This window comes from Coffea eugenioides, chromosome 8, assembly GCF_003713205.1.
Source record: "Coffea eugenioides isolate CCC68of chromosome 8, Ceug_1.0, whole genome shotgun sequence".
Classification (NCBI taxonomy): Eukaryota; Viridiplantae; Streptophyta; class Magnoliopsida; order Gentianales; family Rubiaceae; genus Coffea; species Coffea eugenioides.
Genome location: NC_040042.1, coordinates 46,845,182 through 46,872,914, shown reverse-complemented (window position 1 = coordinate 46,872,914; position 27,733 = coordinate 46,845,182). Strand labels below are relative to the sequence as shown.

Genomic DNA, 27,733 nt, shown 5'->3' with positions numbered 1-27,733 from the left:
GCAGGAGGCATTTCTTTTTTTGTTTTTTTTTTAAAAGTAATTTCCTAGGATTTTTCTATTTCTGATCGTCAAATATAGGAAGAAATGCTAAAAGGAAAAATGGCGTGCTCACTGTAAAACTTTGAAGGAAAATAAGAATGTTATAGACAGACTCGTAATTTTTAAAGTTGCGTACTATTTTTTCTTTTAATTTTGAAAAGGTTAATTGCTGCTTTTAGACCCCTTTTTTTTCTAAATCTATTTTGCCTCTTGTTTTATACTTAAATTTTTAAATAATAAAAAATAACAATTGAAAGAGTTTTATATATATTTGTAGCTTTTAAAATTACTATTTATGTGATGCCACAAGAATTTAAATTTTAAAGTTCATCTTCTCAATTATGTTTTTGTGTAAAAGCTCACATCGCATTCTATTTTAATCTTGTGCCTTGAAGGCGCATAAAAAAAAAAGATTTAGGCTTATATTCAACTCACAACTAATTTTATAAATTTATTTCTATACCCTATAGATGTGAATGTGTGATTTTATGCAAGTTTTCTGCCCAATAATGATAAGAGTACAAATCTTATATACATTGACAGTGTATACACCATCACCATTTGATTCATGATATGTGTGTAAAACTTGAATTTCAAATTTAAATTGTGTATAATTATCATTCATCTAATGCTGATAGTGTATACACTGTCAGTGTAGAAAAGATTAATCCGATAAGATAATAATATAATATCTCTGACAATGACAATCGTTGGATAACCTATACGTGGAGTGGAGTGTAGTTTGTTTTTTCGTAGGTGTATTGTCTTGGGCTAACCTAACAAACCATGGGTAAGATTAATTTTTGAATGCAAATGGACGGTTACGACGATTGTCTTGTTGATGAAGGATGGATTAGGATTACTATGTACTCCTTGGATTAGATTATTTTGATTTATTAATTAAGGGATATAAGTAGGCTTGCTTGACTGAGCCTTCCATGGGCCATGCTTTTGCATCATGGTTAATACTTTACTAATTAAACAATTAATGCTTCTTTTCCTTTTTATACGTGCTTTTATCATATCATGGATCAATTGAAACGCATGATTATTTTATTTCCTAGTGGAGACCGGCTAGTAATTAAAATCTTGTAATTGAAATAATGTCCTTATATTAGTAATAGTGGTGCACAATCGAGTTTTTTTTTTTTTTTTTTCCTCCCCCAAAACTCGAGTACTCTCTTTATATATATCCCCAAAAGAAATGAAAAAAATTACTTTGTTCGACAGCGTTTTTTTTTTTTTTTTTGTCAAACACTTTGTTCGACAGCGTAGATGTCCCTTTCATGCTACATAATCTAGACTGATTATTATAAATGAAACCATTTACATGTTATAGTACAGAAACAAAACAATTCACTTGACAAAGTTTTAAGACTGATAATACCTTTTTTTTGTAATATGACATAAATGGAACGTGTTTTGAGAGTCTTCAAAAAGAGGGGGAAAAAGAATCAAAATAATGCATACCCACACAAACCTCATTAGAAAGTTTTCGTATGTAACAGGATGCATGAAATTTGGTGTTTTCTTAAAAATTGAAAACGTTAGTGAATACTTTTTAACATATTATGTAAGTGTCAGGCAAAAAGTTTGTCATCAACCTTAACAAATGTAGTAAGGCCTGTTTGGCAAACAAGTTTTTTGCCAAATTTATTTTTTTTAAATTTTTTAATAACTTTAGTTATAATAATGTCAGGAAACTCATTAAAGTTTTTAAATTATATAATTTAAAATATTCAAAAATTTACATATTTTAAAATTTTTTTTTACAACTCCTACAGTACGTTATAATAAAATTTTAGACAAATACAAAAAAAAAAAAACTCATTTATCAAAAACGGGCTGTAAACTGCGAAATAGAAAGAAAAAGCTAAAGAGATACTCCATCATCTAAAATTTAAGGTGATAATACATTGATTGTTTAATATTTCATATGACAAAATACACATTATTGTTTACAAGATGCTCCCGTACGATTCATCCCGAAAACAGAATGAGTTGTCGTACAACGTTGTTAATCGGGCTAATAATGATAAGATTCCAAAACAGCCCCTGATCGTATTACGTTGAACGGCAGGAGGAAAGGGGCAAACGGAGGCATGGGGAAACGTGTAGCTGCCGTTACACTTTCAAAGTGAGTCGCCGTCCCATTGGTTGTCTGCTTCCCGGCAAGCAACAGGGTTGGCTCAAGTAAACCCGGCAAAGAATTCCTGCTCCTCTATTATTATTACTCTACAATTATTTATTTTCCGTGGATTTTCATAGCCTCACGTTTGATCTTTATTATATCCGAACCTCAAATTTACACAAACAGCCTCTGATCTTGTAAGTGGACCCCTCACAACACGTGGGCACTGTTTTTCTTTTTAGTAATTAGTACTACTGGGCGGCAGGCATCCACCCAGCAACATAATAATTTCTCTGCGGGTTGGGTGAGTGGGCTGGGTTTTGCGTTGGGTTGGGTCTGGTGTGCAGTGGTCCAGTTGGATGGTACAGAGTTAATCTGACGGCTCCACGTGGAAGTGGCCCTACACGTCTGAGGTTAGTCATTGTCCATTGCATCTTTTGTCTGCTGCAAATGGACAAGTCGACCTCACACAGGACTACCCTTCCAATGACCCTACGGCGTCGTTCAGTGTCGTACTATCCCCTGACCAGGCCGCGCCTCGTGATTCATTCGCGTCTAGGCAGGTTCTACCATGTCCTTGCCGATAGGGATGTCAGTGAACCCCGACCCCGATCCCGATCCCGATCCAAGCACTTTAACTTTTGAATTGCTGTTTTTTGAAATTTTGTATTAGCATAACGATTTCATTTGATGTAAACCAAATCAAGTAAAAAAAAAAGTAACTAACGAAAAATATGATAATGTTTGTTTGAAGAGAAAATGGCAATCTGAATGAGTGTCCAACTAAAGAGTCTGCTTTCCACCAAAAGTATCTGTATGTAATTACTATTATTGTTACTGTAGCTCCCCAAATGCTAATTTTCAAGATTTACAATCCATAAATGCTACTAGTATATGAAACTAACCTTTGTCCCCAATGAAGATTGTATCAATCTTTACTCTTTTTTTTTTTTTTTTTGTCAAACAATCTTTACTCATTTAACTTAGCTCGTTTGGACTGCTTTTTTATGGGAAACACATTAAAATCCAGAAACTTACAACATTTTCTTCTTTGAACTATAGAGGAGAATGTGTACCCTTTTCCGAAAGAGTTAATAACACTTTGGCCCAAGAATCAATGGGTAATTACGCTCCCCCCCGCGCAAAAATTGCATTCACTAAAAAAACAAAAAGGAGAATTTGGAAATTGGTGCAGAGGGATGATTTTTTATTTCGATTGGAGCTGCAATAGGGTCTTGACTTTCCAGCGAGGAAGTGAAGAATATGCTACTCCAGCAAACAACTACTAGTATAACAATTGGAAAATATACATCAATTTTCACTATCAAGTCAATACTTTAAGGTTTTCTTTTTTTTGTTTTCGTTAAGCAGTTGAATGGCCGGCCGGGCATCGAGTAAGTACATTTTTGTCCAAAAAAGGGTTAGAATTTTTCACAAGTAATTCTCAATAGTGGGATCAATACAAAGTGATTATAACCTTGATCAATACAAAGTGATTAAAACTTGAATTCATGATCTTTTGCTTTAACTACTTGATCAAAATCTCATTGGCAGGTTCAAAAGATTTTTTGGATATCTAAACAAAGCATTATGATTTTGATCGTGGTTTAAGTGTATTATATATCCAACACAATGGCTAAAGGATGCAGCTTAGTTTACCTTTCATTTTTCGCGAACATATTTTCTAATTATCTTTTTATTTCATATATATTAAATCGCTACAGCAATTTTTCTACAAAAAATTCAAAAAAATACAATCCAAACAAGGGTCTTTGGGGGAGGGGCATTCCAAGTCAAAAATCGTGGACAATAATAATTAACTAATTATTCACTTTGTTCTGACAACGAAAGAATGTTTTATAATTATTCATGTCATAAATTTCAAAGTTGGGAGGATGAGTCCATTTTTACAGGTCGTGCAATTTCTTGGATGGTACCCGGGATTTTTCTGTTGAAGGCATTATTAACATTAAAAAAAAAAAAAGTATACCAATGCATACATAATTTGACCGGTTCTTCTTTGTCTAAATTCAAATGGGATTGAGCTTCATGAGGGCTTTATGTACGTTTATAAATTCCAGAAAATCTAGCGAAGATTTATGTTGCATCACTAAAAGCAGTTGTCGGTCCCTTCAAGAAAATTAGAAAAGATCAGCCGGTAATGCGAAGTACTTGCAGATCCTCTAGAAGCGAAAGTATAACAGGATGAGGCCAATTTTAATTAATTTGTTTAAAGAGACCTTTTGCTCGTCCAATAGAATTTGTGCTCATCATTTTCTAATAGGGCAAACAATGAGGGCGAAGTAACAATCTGTCTTATACTTCATTGTGTTTGCGACCATGTAAATGCAGTCTATTTGTTTTTATTTTCTTTAAATTGATCTTTCTTATGACAAATACAAGGATGCATACTATGCATGACAGTAGATGTACATATCTACCTAAACCGTGCGACAAGAGATGTGGGCTTGTTTGGATTGCATTGTTTGTGGAATAATTTTTTAAGGTTTTTGTGAGAATATTTTTTTTTAAAATTTTTAATTATTTTTTAACTCACATATATCACATCTTACAAAAAAATACTTCGGTATTTTTTTTTAATATCTGAAAGCTCCCCAAAAATGCAAATTCAAACAGGTTTTTAGCCTCCTTATCTAAATCAAAAAACAATTTGTCGTCCTTTTTGCACCACAAAATTATAAATAAGATTTCTCGGCCGAGAGCTAAAACTATGCTTTTGAGTTTATGCAAGAAAAGCTCAGGCTATTTGTACATATTTTAAAAACTCAATTCGTTAATGAACGGTTTGATGCGTACTAAGCTGACATTTTTCATGTTGCATGATACTGTTTGAAAGATCTGCTACATTTCCATGCAAAGAAAGAAAACCTGAACCAGGTTGAAGGGCTTGATTAGGATTTCCCCATCTCTTTTCGTTTTTCACGTATGAAACCTTCCAAAGAAGTAATACTCTGGCTTCTCGCTTCCCTTTATCCAAGCTATGCCTCAATATTCTTTGTATGATAAGCAAAATAATCGCGTCATTTATGACCTCTTCCTCCATTATATGCATCAAATAACCATGGCATATATTTCTTGTTCCTCAAGTACTAATAGAATTGTAAATGGATGATGACAAAATCAAGTTAATTTTTTTTTCTCCTAACAGGAAAGGGATGAAGTTTAAGAAATAGGGAGGAAGAAGAGGGATCAAAATTCAATATCTCTAAAACCTTGAAGTTTCAACATCTGAATCAAGGGATTATAGTTCAAAATCTATAAATTATGAAATTTCAACCTCAACCATTGGACTAAGTGATGACATCTTCAGTGATGACGGGTTTGTTTGGATTGACCTTTATTTCCCCAAATATGTTTGCTTATATCATCATTACAATTTTCAATACACCTTTTTATCTTCCCAATTACCTTTTTATCTCACATACATCACATCATAAAAAATGCTACAGTAAAAATATCTCAAATAACTTACAATCCAAACAGAGCAAAATCAAATCTCATTAATACTATTGGACTGAGTGCAGCAAACTAGTCAAAGGGTCCTCTAATTGAAAATTCTGATAGAATATATATGTGTGTGTATATATATATATGCATGTATATATTTGCACAAGTAAATGGTCAAGAAAAAATTAATGCACAAGATCTTCAGTGATGACAAAATCAAATCTCATTAATACTATTGGACTGAGTGCAGCAAACTAGTCAAAGGGTCCTCTAATTGAAAATTCTGATAGAATATATATGTGTATATATATATATATATATATGCATGTATATATTTGCATAAGTAAATGGTCAAGAAAAAATTAATGCACAACTAGGAATGATGTATATGTTTATAGATGCTGTGTGCAACATCAAATGTAGTTTGTGCATGTTGTAGAATATGGCATATTACGATTTCCGGGCTTGTAGATGGAGTAATATATTTGGCCAAATATTACTACCACGTACGATGACTTGGTTGCCCCTATGATAATCCTAGAGTTAGAACAGTATTTATCCCAACCAAAACAAAGGACAAATAATTTATTGCTCCAAAGGTCGGACATTTATGTGTAGGACAGTAAATGCCTAGCTCTTCAAGAAGCAACATGAATGGTGCGACATGGTCAAAGGCAATAGTCCAAGTCCTACGTTGCAGCTATAATAATAGTGATAGCTTCTCCTCGTGCTGGACTAAAATGCAGCACATAGGTATTTTGAGGACCATCCATGCATATATGTCCAGTGTGCATGATTGCGTACAACTTTTAACTGTGCTTCCTACTTTTCCCATTCATATCTTTTTCAATTTGCATTTGGGACAGACCGAGAGCAAACCCCATCCCAACCCCCACCCTATTCCAAAGGTGTTCCCTGAAAAGTCGAGGTTATTGGCCTCTTAACAATAGACGTTGATGCAAGCGAAAGGGGTTTGTATTTTTTAATCATGAGATCTCGAGTTTGAAACTCATGAAAATGGAAAAGATAACGTTGGTTGGTAGAGTTTCCCCGCAAATGAGCTGACCCAATTCGAATAGCATTAGTCACAGACCGTAAAACGGATACGGATACTTGTGGATTATACAAAAAAAAAAAAAAAAAAAAAAGGGTTGTTGGCTTCTTCCAATTAACCCCTTGAATCCCTTGTCAACAGATCTTCATCAATTAAACCATCTTCGCTTATAGATGATCTGTTTTCTTACTACGCAAAATGTGCATTTTTAGATCCTTCACTTTTTACCTGCTTTTTTCCCCCATTTTTTAAAATCCTTTTTTTTAAAAAAAAATTTTCCTTTTTTTTATTACTACCTACTAGTAATATTGGAGTTGAAGAATAACTAGTAATACTTCCTGTTAAGAATGAACGTATGGATATATTTTCATAGTATCTAAAAAAAATGGTGGTTGAGGCATTTGTAGGTCAAAGTCATTTGTAACTACTAATACTTCCTGCACCTAGCAAGGGACTAATGCTATCATTTTTTTTAATATGGATATATAAGCAAGAGACTAATTAATATGGTGCAGGAAGTCTAAGACTACTATAAGATTCTAGTCTCAGTAAATATTATAATTGCATCTCAATTTCCCAAGTGCGTAGCTAGAATAACAATTCTTGAATAACTGACTGCGACAGTTAAAAGGGGAAAAAAAAAATGACACCAAAAGTCTTCCAATATGGAATCAAAATAGGTTAACGTGAAAAAGATGCGCATCTTACAGGAGGGGCTGAGCGAGCTGCTTTTTCCAGTTGATTCCACAGTAGTTAGTTGCAGCTTACAGGAGAAAGTTTTAGTCTCTTTAATTAATTTGATTCTTTACCTTTAAATTAACAAATATTATTTTATCCATAAAAGAGGAAGAAAATAATTAATTACAGTAAACTATTCAATGACGGGTACTTTTGCATCTTTTACTCATCAAGCAACTCTTTGTACCCTACAAAGGTCATAAACCAAGATACCCTTCCGCACCCAACACAGAACCAGCAAGTTGCAATTTCATATCCGTATCAGGCCCAGTTGGCTAGAGACAACACATACACGTAATCAGACTAAGGTTTGAAGAATTTTCAATACAATTAGCAGACAACTTCTTTTTTTTTTGTCGACGGAGTGGGTGTCCGGGTCAAGTCCGTAAAGGCGGCCCGACTAATCCCACTCCGGCCCGGCCTAGCGCCCCAACCAGACCTAGCACGTTAGATGCACGGAAAAATCGATGTTGCTGCGGAGGTTCGACCCCAGGACCTGACGGTCCCGAGAAAGAGGCGCCAACCACCAGCCCATTCACGTGGGAGCAAGCAGACAACTTCGACATAGTACGTATTGCACATGTTTTTATTGATTTTTCAACTCCTGCCGATATAAATTACACAGGTCATTATTTGATCCTTTGTGTAACTTCATGATCTACGTATCGATGTCGGAAAGGTTTCTTTTTTTTAAAAAAAAAATCAAGATTGAGACGAAAGAATTAAAAGTTTTAGATTCAAATTCCTTTCTAACTCCTCCTCGTTGTCTCTTAAATCTCACCATTATTCTGCTAAAAAAATTCAAAAAAAAACAAAGACTTATAGTATATCGGCCTTGGTGTGCTCTAGCAAGAAGTTTCGAAGAAATTGCGACGAGGCTAAATTGGAGTTTTTATCTGAGTGATGTAACTTCATCCGTCCATGATGTTAATAATGCTCACCAGCGTAGACCAAATCCTTACCATTTTTTTTTCCATCGAGTAATTTCTTTATCCTTTTAATTTCTTCATGATCTTTTGCTTTTGATAGGACCATCGGCATATGTACGGTGGAATTAATTTCATAATAACTAACTGTGATAAGAGTCCCAGATTAGTTGTCTAAGCCTTTAGTTTGGAGCTTTATTTATATATTATTATAGAAAAACGCGGGCGAACATAAGGACAAGCCAATGACATCGAGGCTTTGTGTGCGCTTGTCTGTCCCGGAGCATAATCAGGCAATAAGGTAGATTTGTTATGCCTTGCTTTATCAGCCGACATCTGTCCAATTGTACTCGAATTTTTTGCTTTTTCCGTAAGAATAATAATAATTAATGCTAGTCGTTAGTGACCTTATTGCCCCTTAAAAAAAAAGAAAGTTGGATGTCCTAAGCTGATAATTGATAAAATTCCAAATGTGGCTTTCTGTTAGGGGTGGAAAATATATTATTGTTTGTTCGACTTCCCCATGGTCTGCAACATTTTCCCGTTAAAAAGGGGCTGCTTTTTAGTCCGTGATTAGCCCGGAAAACATTGGGAGTATAATCAACATCAGTAGTAGTATATGGTGAAATGATGAATGATGTGATTTGAGATGTTCAAGAGGGGATGATTTACAACTTTAGTAGGGACAGGACACACAGGAAGATGGCTAATTTTTGTTTTCTTGACAAATCAACAGATTGGGTGATGAGAAAGTGAGAGAAAAGATGATTAGTGGCAGGACTCAAATGCTTTTGACTGCACACTCCATGTGGAGACCAATTGGTTGGGTGTTCCTTTGGCTGTAGCCCTAGCCAACAATGGTTGATGCCAAATATATACACACATCTATATATATGTATAGAACTAATCTTTTATGCATTACTGATAATGTATACGCTTTTATCATTGGATGCATGACATGTACACTTTTGTACTCTCTTCTTGAACTACTTTTTACCTGTACGTACGTCATGGCGCCCACAAAATCATATACATGGTTAGTGGTAGTTTAATTCCGGTAATTCCTAGTATTGCGGCATAAAACAAGTAATTCGATTCCATGTATCCTAGCTGTAAAAGTACAATAGAAAAGCCATGTAGATTTAATTTCAAAATTCGTTTAAGCTTACAATAAAGTATCATTTTCCGAGCATAGAATGGGATGAGTGCATGAGTAGAATTTTAAACTGGAATGAATGCATGTGAGGACGATCATGGACAAAAAGGATGTTTAAAGATGGGAGTGGCTTGGATTGAATGGCCCCTTTTCTTAATTGTTTCCATACCATGTATAAGCAAATGTCATCTGGTTTAAGCTAAGCTTTTAGAGGGATGTAAGAATGGGAGAGAGTGATGAGAGGCTTCAAAGTTTAGTGGGATTTTGGTCCCCCCCCTGTTCCACAAATCCTCAAAACTCTTTTGACCTGGGTAAGCATGTCCATGAAACTTGATCTCGACTGGAGCTTCATTTTAATTTCCTTAGGTTTTGCTTCTTCCGCTGTGGTGTGCACTTCACAATAAGGGGGCGGGCAAAACAAGACAAATCCTTACTGTAGGTAATGGCAAGATATAATAATGCAAGTGATACAGAATGTTTGGTTGGCAGAAAATCAAAGTTAGCTCGAGGAACAAACTGCTAATCTCAATGATTAAAGCTGGAGCAGCAAAAGACATTAGAATGTCGACATTAATAGCTTAGGTAGCTTGTTTCAATTGTGCTCTTTTTATGTAGCAAATACCGCTAATATGGATTTATGCATAAGTATTAGTGAACATGCAGTAGGCATACTAATGGATGAGGAGAGAATCTATATCTATTCTTAAGTGTCACGGTACACTTATGTAAAGATATTTGAGCCGATATTTCACAGTTTTGACTCATTAATAAAAATTCCTATAGTTTCCGGAAACAAAAAAGAAAAAGATACAGAATGTTTGGTTGAACTGGGGCAGGTTCGGGCCAATGCCATTATTGTACTTCGTTGAAAATTTAGTATACATTTATGCAAATTTTGTAATTATACTTTGAATTAGTGTACATGAATAAACTCTGTATCTATACAGTAAACTTTGCGTGAATTTGTACTAAGTTATGTAAGAAGTATAACAACTGCATAATTACATGAAAATTCCAACCGTATCTGCCTCTGATATTCGATGTTTTTGCTCCTCAACCTCGATTTAATGCAGTTTGTAAAGCATTTCCCGTAATTGTGCTGTAGAACGAGTTTGTTTGTTTTTTCTCGTTTCTTTTCCTTCTAACATCGCAGCTTCAGAAGATCATGCATTCACATTTGAGAAATGAGAAACATCAGTTACTTGCAGATCCTTGGCCACATGTTTGTAAATGAAAATATAGCCCTCACTTAATAAAATACGGCCTATGGATGAAATACTTCAGGATTCATTTAATCCTATCATGTCATGGGCTGGTTGTTAGGTTTATCTTACTTACGTAGAAATAGGTGGGGCAAATGAATTACTTATAACGGAACAAAGGTAGTTGTTATTATACCCCACAAGAGTTTTGCAGTCTGCAGAAGCACTCCCGGTTACTGAGCCATCCAGATTAAGAGATGCAGGATAGTCGAATGAATTATGACTCTAAACTGTGTTGAGGATAATAATCCACCGAGGACAAAAGGGCACGCTACTCTACAGTCCAACGAAATTTTGGATCCACTTACCCAATCCAAGCTGGATTTCCTGCAGTTTCACTGTGCCACTGTGATGTGCAAACAGGAGATAGGTGAATCTGGTCACTCTACAAAGAGCTTACAGGTTAATCTGAACCATTAACGAGACAAATTAAGTCAAGAAACCATCTTTCCATCATGTTATTGGTTGATCCAAAAATCAAGTCCATGATGAACCTAGTGCGCTATATTAGGTCCGAGGCACAGTAGAAAAGGACAATGCACTTGGATCTTGTGCTTTCTGGTGATCTTTGATGTTTTAGAGTGATTGGAGATTACCATTTTCCTATGCGTTTTAGAGTATTTAAAACTTCTGTTGACCTTCTTAGGACCAATGGTATTCAGATTATCCATTTTAGACATATCTTTTTGTATCCTTTTCCCCTAGGACAGCAATGCTTTTCTTGGTTACTATTATTAGTAATTGTGGATTAGGACAACCAAAATTTGGGACCATGTGGAGTCTTTATTGGTCGGACGCTAGCTGATGAATTCAGAATCATACAGCATCATAGATTAGATTTAATCATAATGCTTGTACGTCCTGCATTATTTCTTGTATTGGGATTGAGGCTTTCCAGCATACAACTGCATCACTTGCCAAAATAGTGATAAGCGATGCCTAACCGATTATATTTGCTTTAGCTTTTCTAATTTCCTTCTGATAAGGTATAGCATCCCTTCGCATGTGTCGAAAACTTTTCACAAATCATCAGCCAAGGCTTCATTTGTCTCTTTAGGGAGGGAAGAAAAAGGGCTATAACATTTGCAGGAGAGAAGAGAAAATGAAAAGGATTATATTAGTAATCCAAGTAATGTCTATGTTGCATTTGTGTTTTGCTATATTGGTGCTTATCTAGCAGATGGTCGGATTCCTATTTTTGGCCAGCCTAATTGGTTAACGGCAAAATTAACGCAGTCTCTAGTTTTCTTGATCAAATACCTATATATTCCTTCCGGAACAGTTGGAAGCAAGCAGCCTTCCCATTTCCCAAAGAGAAGCTGTCCCGTTTGATTGAGTTTGAAATTAAATGGCTGTGGAGCATTGGATGCTATGAGATTTAAGCATCGGAAAGAAACCAAGAACGGATCTTGGCTGCCAGAGGCATATCCCAGGAGCGTGCAGATTCAGCGCCAAAACCTATTCCACCAAGACTAAGACCGCTAATACTTTCTCTGGTTGTTCAATGAATTTTACAATTTTGGGACTGGACAATTGATAGAGGGGCAAACCGTTAACTCGGGCTTTTGCCTAATGATCATTACTGTGTACAGCTCCTTCGTTACTAAATAATGAAGTAACATTTTGGGGCATAAAAGTTCAGATTGTGAAAATCAGCCAAACCGACTGCTTGAATCTGACCACTACCAACTGAAGTATCCATAGGACTGTAATGAACCAACCTTAGTGGTTCACAAACTTTGATATCAGCAGAAAGTTTGTGTTAAATTCAATTAGAAAATATAAAAATTGCTACAAATACTTGTTTTGCATCCACTTTACTCCTAAAGTGAGCAACTTCTCATCAAACTCATTATTGGGATTTGCTTTCCTAAAGTGAGCAACTTGCCATATATATAGGTTTGTTTGGATTGAGTTTTATTTCCCCAAATTTATTTGCTTACATCATCATTACAATTTCCAATACACCTTTTTACTTTTTCAATTACCTTTTTATCTCACATACATCACATCACAAAAAGTGCTACAGTAAAAATATCTCTAATAATTCACAATCTGTTAGTTGGCATGCCAAACCCTTGATCTAAGGTTGGCGATACTGTCAGAGCTATAAATTTTTTTGTCAGAGCAGTCCTTATCCAAATATCAATATTACCCTCAACTGGTCAACCTCATATATTTCGATTGATTTTGTTGGAACTTATTATCCACTAATTACTCTTTATCTTCCTCCATCTCATTAAAGCAATGATATTTTTAGCTCTCTCTCACTTCCCCTCCTATACTCCTTCTAGTCTCTTTGCTTCTCTCCCATTTTACAATTTCTTTTCATTTTTTTGAGACCTTTGCAATATGTGGTTCAATTTTTTTTTTGGCAACCATTACATTACCGTAGATTTTTATCAATTTGTTTCCATCTCTTTCTAGGTTCCACGTGCTTCTTATTATAAGTGCTTTACCTATTCTTGAATGGTTTCATCATATTTAGTTAACATAAGTGCTTTACCTATTCTTGAATGGTTTCATCATATTTGGTTGAACCTTAAACCTTCATGGTGCAATGGCTAGTTTAGTGAACAAACTCTTGTTCGTTGACAAGAAAAGAAGGGGTTTTTAGGCCATATCTAATACTCCATACCAGAGTTTTTTTTTTTTTTTTTGCATATTATAAAATTAGAACCTCAATGTCTACAATTTTTTTTTTTTTTTACTTTTACATTCGTGTGTTTTATTAAAGACTGTGAGAAAATTGTGTGATTACTATTGTAATGTCATTGGAACTCAATCCTCTGGTATACCCAACAGGTTTTATTTCTTTGAATTTTCTTATTTATTGTGCCCGTATACAGTTAATTTCCTTACACACTTTATAATCTTTTCCACTTTTCTACTTTATTATATAAACTTTGACTTCAACATGTGTTCATATTTTCTAATAATTAGATTAAAGTAATTTAAAATTGCATTATGTTCTATATTTGAAGGAAAAGTGTGTCTACAATTTTTTGGATTATTTTCATTTTAGATTATTAGTCATTTGTGTTAAATCACGTTGTATTTGTGAAAAATAACTTTTGAAAAGAAAAAATAAGAGCACTTTAAAGTGAAAAAATTACAATACAAGCAAAGATTATGGTAAAAAAACTCAAAACCAAATTAGAGAATTATGAAAATAATGGATAAATAAATTAAAAAAAGAGACGAAGAAGGCAAATCAGTAAATTAATTAGAAAGAGAAGAAAAGAATACTTAGTGGATGATGGGTCCGAACAAAGTAAATAGGAATACATGAGGTTGATCAGTTGATGGTAATATTGATATTTAGATAAGACTTGCTGTGGCAAAAGGATTAGTGCTTTGGCGCTGTCGCCAGTTGATCTAAACATGTTGCATTGCCTTCCATATATATACTTGTGATAATTGAACCTCCCTACTTGCGGTAAAAATTTAGTTAGGGGGTCCTAGCATGTTCCTAGACAAGAAAAGAAAGTAGGGAATGACGAAAGACATGACGTTAAACCACATTTGGCATCTTGCATTAGTACATTTTTAATCACTTAACCTTCATAGTTAAAGCTGTGGTCCACTTTGCTACCCAAGGTAGTAATGCCAAATTAGTGATAAAAAAAAAATCAAGAAGTCATTATCTTGTGAAGCCAGAAAATGAAGACCGCTTCACTCACGAAGGTTTGCCTTTCGCTTCACTCACAAGATCCTAGCTCCATTTGAGGCCCTAGGAAATTTCCATGGCCAATTTAGCGAGTGATCCTGCTCGGTCCGATTGGTTTGCAAAAGCGGTAAAACCTTTTGAAAGCTTCAAAAAAAAGATTTATTCTTGTTTTAGTAATTGTTTAATTTTTTTTTCCATCTTTTTGCTGATATAACTTGAAATGTATAAACCTATTTTGACTAGGTTTGACAGATCCATTGACCATCAAGATTAGCAATAATCAAGCCCAGATGTTGTGCTGATTTTCGATCAGACTGACTTTTTTTTTCAATCCTGTTCGAGTTTAACAACGTTGACTATATCAAATGAAGGACAGACTCCAGGCTTCCGTTGCTTACGGATAGTTGATATCCAAAAACAACAATCTTGCTATGTCAGCAACTCTGTCCTTTAGCTAGAGGTTGAATGGACTTGCACAATGAGATTGCGCGTCATTAATCTTACCAAATTCAATTATACTCTGTGTTCATACTTCTGTTTGATTTAAAGAAATGCTTGATGACAAGGTTTTGTAGCATTAATAATGCAAAGGGATGCTGATGTCTCGACCACCTTGAATAAGTCATCAGTTTCTTCGAAAAAAAATAAAAAATCGTCAGTTATTTTGTTCAGTGCAGTTTGTGAAGTTTAAATCCTCAAATTATCGGTCAGACCTCTTGGCTACAGCATCCCTTCAAGAATGATACAAATGAGGAATCTCAAGCTCAGAAACCTCTCGTCTGCAGCCAATAAAATTATCCAAGATTATAAATAGGCGTTTTTTATAGACATTTGTTGTCTTGTTTGGATTTTATACCTTGTCCCTATGGCTGCTGCATCTTGGGTTTGGATTCTTGTTGAATATGGTATAGATTTTTGGTGAATCATGTTAGTTTGAGATTTTCATCCTGTATCGACCGACCCTTTGATTATTTGACATGGAACTTCTGTTAAAATCGCTTCCGCTGCCATGTTAAAAGAATCAATGCAACAAAACAAGTAGCGAAGTATTGTGAAGTTCAATCCATTTCATCATTCTGGGCCAACATTAAAAATTAAGCTCCAATAAATATTACTCCTCTAACTAATGGAACTTATCTCTCAAAAGTCTCAGGTGGTTTATGTTTCATGTTCCTGGTTAACGGTTGACCTGTATAACTGCTTCAAAACTTTTATCCTTCAATCGACAACTAATTTGAACTTATTGACCACATGATCATACAACAGCAAAATTGAAAGGCACAATGGTGTAATCAAAACTGATTGGGGCAGACGTAAGGCCGATGAGTTGGAGATCTCAACGTTTGTCCAGACAATTGCAGTCTTGAATCAAAAAGACTCCCAGCAAAAAAAAAAAAATGTTAACAGGAACAGGTCGTAGTTTTCCTCGAACTTAATCAGGGCTTGAAGGGTGCAAAAACGACCACCGAGTTGTGCCCGCCAAAGCCAAATGAGTTAGAGATAGCTGCATTAAAAGAAAAAACAAAAAAGAATTCAGGGGAATCTGATGCTGCATTTTGTTCTTTACTCATGCTGCTGCTTCAGGAGCTATATTACTTTTTACATGACGTCAGTCTAGTGTTTTAGCACAAATGGAACATACTCAAATGGAACATACTGCCGTCAAACTTTCAATGACATACGTTTCATCCGCACAGAGTAATCATGCAAGAGGGAAAGAAGGAAGCAAGACAGGATTACATACCAACATTAACTTCGTGCTGCTTCTTCACATTTGGGACAGTGTCAATGGTAACCTCAGGCTCCAAGTTCTGGACATTGAAAGTACAGGAAGAAGTAATTAGTTCAATCCACCCCCTACTGCGTGTACCTTCCAGAAAAGTACAGTTGTTATCTTACATATTGGTTAATCGTAGGATGTAGCCAGCCAGTGGTGATTGCTTTAATGGTTGCTATGGCCTCAAGACCGCCAGCTGCTCCAAGGCCGTGCCCAATCATTGACTGGAAAAGGAAAGGTTGTGTGATATGTTCAGCAACAATGGTGTCTCAATCTTTCTCCACATATGTATTAAGACATTACCAATGTGGCATGTCATTTCATTCAGCATGTCAAAATGTTTCAATGAGTGTGAGCGAACTCTGAAAATGCAGATCACTTGGTTACTGAATCAGTGCATGCATATAACAGTTGTTTCACTGAAAGGCAAATTCTACATTTTGTATGAGCAGAATGAGAATAGCTCATTTTCTCTCGGCCTGCTAACAAGTTTTGTATGTGTTTGATATGTTGATTCAGGTAGATTTCCTGATGGTGGACTCAGTTGCTTAGGTAAAATCAAACTAGTGTGTGTTGAGCTTGTGAAGAAGAATATTGCATGCTTGCTTGCGTTTACACTAATACGGTGAATGTAAACAAGGTGTAATTATGTTTATTTGTCACCTTGGTTCCATTCATCTTCATCTCAGAAGTATCCTTGAAGACCTTCTTGATGGCATTAACCTCTGCCAAATCTCCAGCCAGGGTCGATGTTGCATGAGCATTCACATAATTCACCTGTTGTCACTTTGTTAATCCTTACACCAAGTTTAGACTGCTGTCACTCATAAGCTTGTCTTGATGACAAATCTACAATCAAAATTACCTCTTCTGGAGAAACTCCAGCATCTTCCAAGCTCTTGGTTATGCAAGATGAAACTCCAAGTCCATCTGAACGTGGATCAGTCATATGATGAGCATCGCAAGTAATTGCGCCCCCGAGGTACTCAGCAATGATATTGGCCCCTCTTTTTTGAGCATTTTCCAAACTTTCCATAATCTGTCGGGTTTCATTCAAATCAAGATTGAAAGGTTTTGGGTTTATACGATTACTACTCGAGGAATTTCTAATGCAGTAAGAACCAACTTTCACAACTGGCTAAGCAGAAATGAAATTATGTATACCAGCACACCAGAGCCTTCACCGATGACAAATCCATCACGATCTTTATCCCATGGCCTTGAAGCCTTTTCAGGTTCATCATTTCTTTGAGATAAGGCACGACATGCAATAAAACCACCAACACCAGTTGCCATTACTGCTGCTTCTGTCCCGCCAGCAACCATGATATCTGCTTCACCCCTTCGTATATGATTTGCAGCTGCATAAAAGCAATAATTGGCGGTTGCACAGGCTGTTGAAATAGAGTAATTTGGACCCATCAAGCCAGTATCTATAGCCAATAATGCTGAACCCATGTTGGTAATGGAGTAGGGAATGAAAAATGGAGTGATTTTCTTATATCCCTTTTGAATTAAAGCTTCAACACCATTACTGAAAGCTGTTAAGCCACCCATGCCAGACCCAACCAAAACTCCAATTCTTGATCTGTCCATCTGCAATTACAGAAGCATTCGTTAATGAATTTGATCATAGGATACCGTTTCTACTTTTGGTGAGAATTAGACTCACAGTTTCAAGGACTTCTTGGCCAAGGCTTGCATCATCAAGAGCCCTCCTTCCAGCAACTAAACAATACCTCCAGCAGTCATCCAGTCGGCGATCATTCTTCCCATCAATGTAGCCTTTGGAAGAGAAATCCCTGATCTGACCCGCAAAACGAACAGAGTATTTGAGGCGTCAAACCTGTCTATTAAACTGATTCCACTCTCTCCTTCGAGAAGTTTACTATAGAAGGTATCAGTGTCACTTCCAAATACTGAAACGAGGCCCATTCCTGTTATGACAATTCTTTTCTTTGGATCTGTTTCTCGCTTGGGAGCTGAAACAGTGGGAGAAGCCATTGCCCTAATTCCTCTGCATTTTGATGCTGAGGATTACCAAGTCAATCAGAACTAAATTGGGAAGGCTAAGGAAATAACCTGAGATTAATTACAACTCACAAGCAATCAATCATTTATTGGCAGCATTTATAGCGAGATAATACCCTATATTACTATGAAGTGTCCCGACTATTTAGCTTGAAAGAGTGACCATAATCAGCATTGGTCCTTTATACACAATCTTTTCTTCAATTCTCCAAACTAAGAAGAGTAAATGTACTCTTTCCTTCGAAGGCAAGAAACTCAGGAACAGATGATGGAATACCACAAGGCACTGAAAGTTAATTTCCAAAAAATGAAAGAAGATGGAACGCCAACAATATTGAAACTCAGTTTCCAAAAAAACGAGAGGCCACGGCAAACCAAAAAACCAAAGATGTAGGATATTGCATTGATTTTCTGATCATCAGCTAATCTTGAAAATTTCAAAAAAGTAACTGTGGTGACCACTTTGATTGGACGAGGGGCAGTAACTAGGATCCACACAATCATTTCTTCAATATTCTAAAATTAAGAAAGAGTAAATGTGCTCAATTCCACAAGCTACTAGCAGTGAGAGGCCAAGGCAAACGAAAGATGAATGATATTGCATTGATTTTCTGATCATCCATGATTTCTGAAAATTTTTTACAAAATCCTATGAATGGTCATTTGCTTATTGTTACACCGTAAAGCAAAGATACTCAACTGTGTAATAAAGTATAAACACAAAATCACAAGCACATGCTCCAAAAGACCCATTAAAGCCATGATTTATGCATCGACCACGTTGTTTCTACTCAAACAGCAGCAATTCAGCGAAAATGGAAAGTGGAAACGATGTGTGTGAAGAACAAAATTGTAAAGTTTAGTTGTACTTATTGTTCATGATAAGACACAAACTGGAACCATCAGAGTAGGGCCTGTTAAACCTCTAATAATTAACCCACGTGATCTTTTGGAATCTCAATTTTTAGGCCTGCAATAGCCTCGCTCATTAAAGCTGCTTGGCAATGTACTTGAAGGCCCTGTTTTTTCAATCATATTTAAACTTCACTTGGAAGTCAAATTACAACCTTCTTGATCTCATGTTTCTTTAACTCGAGACACAACATCAGGAAACGTTGGAAATTCCTCTTGTATAGCAATAACTCTTACGTGAAGAGGATCAGAAGAAACTAAAGAATTCAGATACCAGTGTAGCAGTTATTGCATTAAGATTGATACCAAAGGAGTAGTAAGAATTATGAGCATACCTGATCTAGAAATGAACCCTTTTGGTTTGCTTGAATCCAGCTTGAAACTGTCGACTGTTCTAAGCCCACTGTACTGACAAAACGATGAGCCATTTCTTCCGGATTCTGAATTCTTCAATATCGAACTAGAAGAAAATGTACCAGCAATGCTAGCCATTTTTCAATTCATAAGTTCACTCACACGGAAAAACTCGCACTTCCCTTCTTTCACCAAATGTGGTATTGATAGTTATATAGCACGTACGAGAGAAAGAGCCAATGCACAGCTGAGGAAGAAAAATGCGGAAGGAGTTAACAAAGCCATGTTTGGAGCAAAATTTGGTTGCTCTTTCCGCCTAACGGTTGCTAAGACTTAATTAGGAGACAAAACATGGCGATGACTGCCAGACACTTGATTTCAACAAGCAAACTGTTACCTAATACTTACCAACACAGAGGCATGTTGGCTACCTAAACATTCACTTGCATTCGTGCATCATTTGTGTGGGTTATTATGTGTATCTGATTATGGTTGTTAGTTCAGATGGATATAATTTTTTTTTTTATATACTTTTCAATAATTCTTTCTCCAACCAAAAAAAAAAGGGGCTTTCTTAATAGTTCAAAGAAAATGAAAAAATTAATAATGTTATTCAAGAGCAGCTGATAATTGTTGAGTTTTTAATTTTTTTAAAATAGCAAGTTAGCAATGACTCGGTGCTTGAAAAGCTTTTTGGGCCCTCAAGTTCGCCTCTTCTTCTTGATGCAGCAACCCGAAAAACTAAACTAATTCAAAGGAAGCGTAGGTTTACCAATGTTGTAGTATTGAATTGTAGAAGTGAGGATTATTTGCTGATGCCAAGCTCCATACAGCGGGCCTTGGGCCGCCATCTACTGCTCATAGTCCAGCAAGGACTGGATTAGCACCCCCTAAGTTTGTTTGCTTATCGATTGTCATTCCTACTCAAATTAATGTGTTCATGAAATTTAAATCAAACATGCCATTCAATCGTCCAAAGAGAAATTTTCAGAAAAAAAAAAAAAAAACACAGAGGAATAATCTACCGTGAATTTTTTGGAGATAATTGGAAATTGAAATTATCAAAAAAAGGTTGAAAGTGGCTATCCCTATCAGCTTGTCTGTCATTAAGCAGCCTCTGCATCTTATTACAACGAAAAATTGATTAGTGCTCTATGCTTATTGACCCTTTCAAAAGGAAGAAAGGAAGATCCACTATAATTTTTTTTTTTTAGAAAAAAAAAAGTCACCGCAATGAATTTGTTTTGTTGATTGCAAGTGTTTACCAACCCCATAATTACATTTACCACTATCCTGCTTGCAAAAGCAGAAAGTTGCAAAATTTCAACCCTTTGGAAAGCGAGGCGTTAGTAAACAATTAAAATTTGCCTTTGAACCTTTGTCTTTTCTTTTTTCTTTTTTATTCATCTTCGTTGGTTTAAACTTTAAAGACATTAATTGAGTTTGTTTGGACAAAGATAATTTGGTTTGCAAAATTTGTTCTCACAAATCCCAATCACCTTTTTATCTTCCCAATCACCTTTTTATCTCACATACATCACATCACAAAAAGTGCTACAGTAAATATCTCAAATAAATTATCCAAATAAACTCTTATCCAAACAAATGAGTAAGGAAGAAGAGAGATCCCAATTCCCATGTACCCTTTTGTTTTATTGTAATTTATTTATTCCCCTTTTTTCTTGATGGGGTTGGGCGGTGGAGGGGAGGAATGAAAACTGAAAAGGGGGATCCCAAGCCAAATAATCACGCTAACAAGAAGGAGACGTGTCCTTCCCCGATAGATTACTAGACCATATAAAGATTAGTTGCTTTTGTCTGTGCAAATTCGCGGCGCAATTTTTTGTGGATAAGAGTCCGACCATAATCTGTCAATCTGGCCGCGTTTTACGTTTCAACATCCCAGTGGTTATTGAGCAACTTTTAATGCTTCATCTTTATCCCTCCCACTGAGACTTAAGCTTCGGTGGAAATGGAATGTGCCACCTAAACAAACAAACCAAGAAAAGTAACCACATGAAAAAAAAAACAAAAAAAAATGATAAGCCATTACTAACTGTGTGCAGGGGAAAATGATTTTCGTTCCATAATGATAATAATGTATGTGCCAATTGAAATTCCTGAACAATTGGCCCGTGTGGCAAGTGAATTTTTTAAGTGTTTGTCTAAAATTTTACTATAATTTATTATAAAAGTTGTAAAATTTTTTTTGAAATGTATACATTTTTGGATATTTTAAAATGTATAATTTTAAAATTTTAAATTTTTTTTGAGATTACTGTAATTAAAATTATTAAAAAACTTATCGCTGACAAACTTGATCGAAAAATTGCTTGCCAAACAAACAAGGCCAATATCTTATCTACGTTAGCAACATTCAATTATGAAATGTTCTCTTTTTCTCTCCGCATAGGCTTTGTTTTTCAATTTTCCTCTCTTCTCCTCGCGACGTAGCCCACAGGCTGAAATGGATCCACAGCCCAAGTTATCCAAAATTCAGTAGACCCTACCAGTAACGTGGCAAAAGGGAGAGCTAACAAACACGTGTAATTGCCAACTCACACTTGCCATGAAATTGAGAGTAGAGTAGAGAGGCTTACCTTAGCAACTAAGGAAGGGAGGAAGGGAGGACTTGGACTTGGTCTTGCACCTCAACGAAGTGCGAGATAAGTTAGACCTTCTAGACGGACGGACCATCCTTCTAGATGGATAGAGATAGAAGAAAGATCAACTCCATCTCCTCATTCAATATATCACATCCTTTTTTTTTTTTTTCTAATTTTGGTATGCAAAATCAATTTCATAAATCCATTCCACAATCAAGAAAAACATAGTACAAATGCCACCTTGTTCTCGAATGATTATTTTAACGGATGATAAGTTTTAATTTAAAATAATCAGTAATATTCTTGATTATTTTGGTGCTCTAAATATAAAATTTTTTAATGATAAAAAAATTAAAATTCATAATCATTAGAAAAAACAAATAGAAACTCCATCGAAATTGGTCAACGAAGACCGTCACATAAAGTGACAAATTTTGTGAGAGGTAAGGTTCGAACCCTTGACCTCCCGCACCACCAAGCTTAAGAAGGCTTGGAATGACCACTGGACCAAAGACCTAGTGGCGATCAATTTTTATAATCACTTTAACAAGACCTAACTCCTAGTATGTACCTCCCTACTCCTCTCCTTGCCAAGTCCACCTGTCCAAATCCACATCACTCCCCGCGTTTTTCCCGTCACCACATCCGCACATTCTCCCCCACTCACCCACGTCATTATTACCGACATTTTAAAAAAAAAAGTAATTTAAAGGACGAAATATAGTAGTACATTAGTCCATATTGTATTGGATTTAAGTGCTTTCAGCTATACATAATTCATTATATACTTATTGTATTAGATAATTTGTAATTTAAAATTTTTTAAATATATTTATCTCTTTATTTAATTTATAATATATGATAAAATGATTAAGTTTAATATTTTATTTTTTATAATACAAAATTTATTCTAAACGTTTTAAATTTGAACTTTTTCTAAAAGTACTTCTAATTTTAAAAATTCTTCTTCACTTCACTTCTAATTTTATGAGAGGATGATATTTATCAAACACTACAAAAGTGATTTTAACATCCAAACACATGCTTTTTTGTAAAAAGGATCGCTGGTCAAAGCAACTTAAAAGAGTAAAGGTTCTCTTTTGAAACGTGATTTTCTATACAATTTCTTCACAAAAAAAAAAAATCACAATCTATGGTTTAAATATCCTATCTAAAGAAAAGAAAAATCCAATAATAATAACTATGCATCCTCATAATATTCTGTCATAAATTGCAGATTTATGTAATTTTATGGAGCACAATTCGAACTTCAAGCAAAATTCTGATGACGTGGAAATACTTCTGAAATTCTACACTCGTGTATATCCATGGAAGAATTGATAATCCGTGACTTCTTAATTAAGTTTTGCTACAAAATGAATAAAAGCTATAACTCCAAATAAATCCTTATCATAAAATCCCTTTATTTCCCCCCTAATTGAGTTTATATTTTATTAGATATCTTCTGTTCTGACTCCTGCGTATCCAATAAAGCACCTCTGCAGTAATGTATTACTGTTTACTTTTTCACTCACACACACCCCCGCAGAGCTTTTGACAAATCTACACGCCATCCCTTCCCCCACCCGCGGTTAGACTGTACAGCACTTGCCACGATACTTCCTCTCGCCCACTCCCCTTCTTATATTCAGCACCTTCTCCATTTTCTCCACTTCATGTATCCTCTTCCCTAGCATTACATAAATCCCTAGTCTTTGTACTCCAGACAAACAACAAAAGCACATAGTACTTCTTTGCCCTTCTCTCTCGCAAAACTCAAGCCGAAAGATTGTATTTTGAAGAAGAAGAAGGAAAAGAAAGCGAAGATGGAGAGCAATCAATCATCCTTCTGGCAATTCAGTGATCAACTCCGTTTACAAACCAATAGCTTAGCCAATCTTTCCCTCAATGATTCGATTTGGAGCAATTCTTATGTGTCCAAAAGGCCTGAAGAAAGGAGAAACTTTGATATCAGGGTTGGTGGTGAGGTCAATTCATTAGGCAGCAGCAATTTGAAGTCTGATTTTAATCAGGGGTTCAGCAATGATTCTGGCTGGAACAACAACAACAACAACAACAATAATTACAACATCAGCAACAAGTTTGGATCTTTTGGTGGTTCTTCTACAAAAGGCGGTTTTGAAAATGTTGGGGTGGGTTTAAATGGTGGATTTAATAAGGGGATCTACAATTCCTCTGCAGTTAATTTCGCTAATTACAGTAAGGGAAATAATAATGTGGTGGCGAATGGTAAATTGTTCTATGGCAAAAGTGGTAAAGTTGCTGATTTGGATGAGCTTGGAATTGTGCATGTGGGTGGTAAAAGTGGCAAGAAGAACAAGGGTAATAAGGATATCAACAAGGAGAGTTCTAATAATAACAATAACAACAACGGTGATGGCAAAAATGGGGTGGACAAGAGGTTCAAGACTCTGCCACCATCTGAGTCTCTGCCCAGGAATGAGACTGTTGGTGGATATATTTTCGTCTGCAACAATGATACCATGCAAGAAAATCTCAAAAGACAGCTTTTTGGTAAGAGCCCTTCTTCTGATTTTTGCTTTTCAATTCTGGTATCCTGGTATATTTGATCCTTATGAAGTAAAGATTTCACTTTTAGTGGATTTTTGTTGGGAAATCATCTTCTAGTTTTTAGCATGTGCTGTTTATAGGATAATTCCACTGATAATTTAGAGGCGTGGAACTAATTAATACGATTAAAATTGGATTCTCTCTATTTTTCCTAGAGTTGCATCGGATTGTTGAAAAATAGTTTATTAAAATTTCTGCTCTTTAAGTTCACCTTTCAGGCATACATACTACTGTAATTTGGTTATAGAAATCTGTTTTTTCTTTCCCCCGTGAAGGTTGGTTTCCGTCGCGTATAAACTATACTGTAACGATATATGCGCATGCTGAATAGAAGGGCAAAATTTGCCTAAAGGATAGAAGTGCAGGAGCGGCTCTAGTCGAACTGATTGTGTATTTGGTATCCAGCATGATGATCTTTTGAGGAGAATTGGTCTGTGTTTTTGTAAACCTATCGAGAAACCGAATTGGTCTGTGTTTTTGTAAACCTATCGAGAAACCAACGGCACATTAATATCCAAGAACCTGACATTTCTGTCTTTTTCAGCTTTGAAAGGAAATCTGCATCTTTTTTTTTTTCCGTTTTTTGGGGGGTGTAATATAGAGAGATTTACATTAATTGGGTTTGTTTGGATTGGGTTTTATTTTTTCAAATTTATTTGCTTACATCATCATTACAATTTCCAATACACCTTTTTACCTTCCCAATTATCTTTTTATCTCACATACATCACATCACAAAAAGTGCTACAATAAAAATATCTCTAATAATTCACAATCCAAACAGACACATTGAATTTTTGTTCAACTGACTGAGTGAGAAGATGAATTGGATTCGATGGTAGCTTCAACTGTCGGATGGGGGATTATTTGTTGGTTTGATTTGATTCTAATCCATTTTTATTTGTCTTCAATACGCGTATTATAGTTTTGCTTCTGTAATTGTTTTTCAGGCTTGCCTCCCCGCTACCGAGATTCTGTCAGAGCAATAACACCAGGATTGCCCCTGTTCCTCTACAATTATTCCACCCACCAACTCCATGGAATTTTTGAGGTTTGCATCTTCTCTTTGCTTTGCTTTGCTTTACAAAGAGGTTGGTTGAGGATGTCCTTCAAAGTCAAGGACGCTAAACCTAACATGTTAGTCGGACGCTAATAATGACCTTCTATTAGACAAGAAGGTCATGAGGAGGAAAAAAAAACACTTTTTTTTAAAAAAAAAAAAATTGTGTGGACTGTAATACTAATAATACGGAAGGAAACTTTTTGGATCAGGCTGCAAGTTTTGGTGGAACTAACATTGACCCATCAGCCTGGGAGGACAAGAAGAACCCTGGTGAATCGCGTTTCCCTGCTCAGGTACCTTCTTCTACTTGGATTGGATTTTTAATCCACATTATTGTCATTTCTTTAGTTGGTTGGAATTAATTACAAGCCTTGATAGGAGATGTAAAATATTTTTTTTTTTACACATGGAAAGATGATGGTGGTGAGAGATTAAAGATAATTTTTTTTTGGAAGTTCGAGAGATTAAAGATTAAATCATGCATGTTTCACTCTTCAGGTTCGTGTGATGACTAGGAAGATTTGTGAACCTATGGAGGAAGACTCTTTTAGGCCAATCCTTCACCACTATGATGGCCCTAAATTCCGTCTCGAATTGAGTGTTCCTGAGGTAATAAGGGGATTATTCTTTCTTCTTGAAACGTTGTTGTTGGCAGGGAGCGATTAAGTGTGCTTTTAATTTGATCCCATAAAAATGATGGTTGGTGCAGGCCCTGTCTCTCTTGGATATATTTGATGCCTAGAGCGTATTTTAACCCAACTGGCCGCTGGGCAGCAGGCAGAGTTTGTACCAACACACGATCCACCATCAATCAACAACGGAACAGATGGAAGTGAGGGAGAGGGAGTATAAAGAAGTACAATAATATTTTTACTACTACCGAACCAATAATAATATTTTGGCAGGTTGAAGGCGCATGTATTACTATTATGTTATGGAAGAACAGAGCAGCTATGTACAGAGAGATTTTATCATCATCATCATCATCATCATGTGTGTTTAATTAAAAAAGAGAGAGAGAGAGAGAGAGGGTACTTTTTTTTGGGTTGGTGGCTTTTGCAATTACGTGGCACGTTACGCCCTCACATACTACAGATTCTAAAGTGAAAAAAATAATAATAAAGCGATAAAGAGGCCATAATAGTTACTACTATATTGCAATTGAACTGCTCTTATTATTATTATTATTATGTTGCTGTTGCTTTTCTTTTACTCGGGCATGGTATGGTCAACGGTGGTTGAGAATGCCAAATCAAAAAAGCTCAAATCAAAAAATTTGCTATAAAGAAGTAGAGATTATTGATTCCATATATATTGGGCGTTGAGACTATTATAAATAATAATATAAAAGATGGCCCGATCACTTTTTAAGTTAAAACTGCTACTACCACGACTCTCATCATCAACAATTTCTGCCAAAAATTTAGAGCCAGCTGCAAACCACTCCACCGCTGGTAGATGTGATTATTAAATTGTTTATTAAGGTGGTAGCGCGTATTTGACTGCTACTTGGCGCGACCAAATCAACGCGTTAATATTTACTAGTAAGTATTTGGGTTATGACTCGCGATGAGCACGTGGCCTACAAGTATGGACGGCTGTTACTTCACGGAACAAATCCAACTTTTGAAGGGTGCTTCATCATTTACATTAAATTATTATTGTTGTCAAAAACCAAATGGTTTTGTTGGTTCGCCGATTCCCCGTCAGAGTACTACTGGACCAGGACCACCACGCCCAGAGTAGCTGGTAAAATCCATTCATTCATTGTTTAATCATTTAAAGTTCAACATCGATCAGAGGCCGAGAACGTCGATCCGTTCACACACAGCTTTGTGTATAAGCACAATTTCTTTAAACTTTTTGTTCTGCTTTTGGTGCCAGCCCTGTGAGAGCATGGAAAACTGGAAAATAGTTCTAGCATTTGTTACGGCGGCGGAGAAAGGCAGCAGCT

The 27,733-nt window shown here is 35.8% G+C and overlaps 1 protein-coding gene and 1 pseudogene across 1 annotated transcript; one reads left to right on the top strand and one right to left on the bottom strand.

Annotated features, from left to right (window-relative positions):
- Positions 1-15,839: 15,839 nt before the first annotated feature.
- Positions 15,840-19,656, bottom strand: LOC113781753 (annotated as a pseudogene).
- A 4,042-nt stretch (positions 19,657-23,698) lies between these two features.
- LOC113779952 (B2 protein) lies at positions 23,699-26,926 on the top strand. Its single transcript, XM_027325751.1, has 5 exons — positions 23,699-24,659; positions 25,667-25,767; positions 25,989-26,072; positions 26,278-26,388; positions 26,489-26,926. Exons 1-5 carry the CDS (start codon positions 23,951-23,953, stop codon positions 26,519-26,521), a joined length of 1,038 nt encoding a protein of 345 aa, XP_027181552.1. The 5' UTR covers positions 23,699-23,950; the 3' UTR covers positions 26,522-26,926.
- The last annotated feature ends 807 nt before the right edge of the window (positions 26,927-27,733 follow it).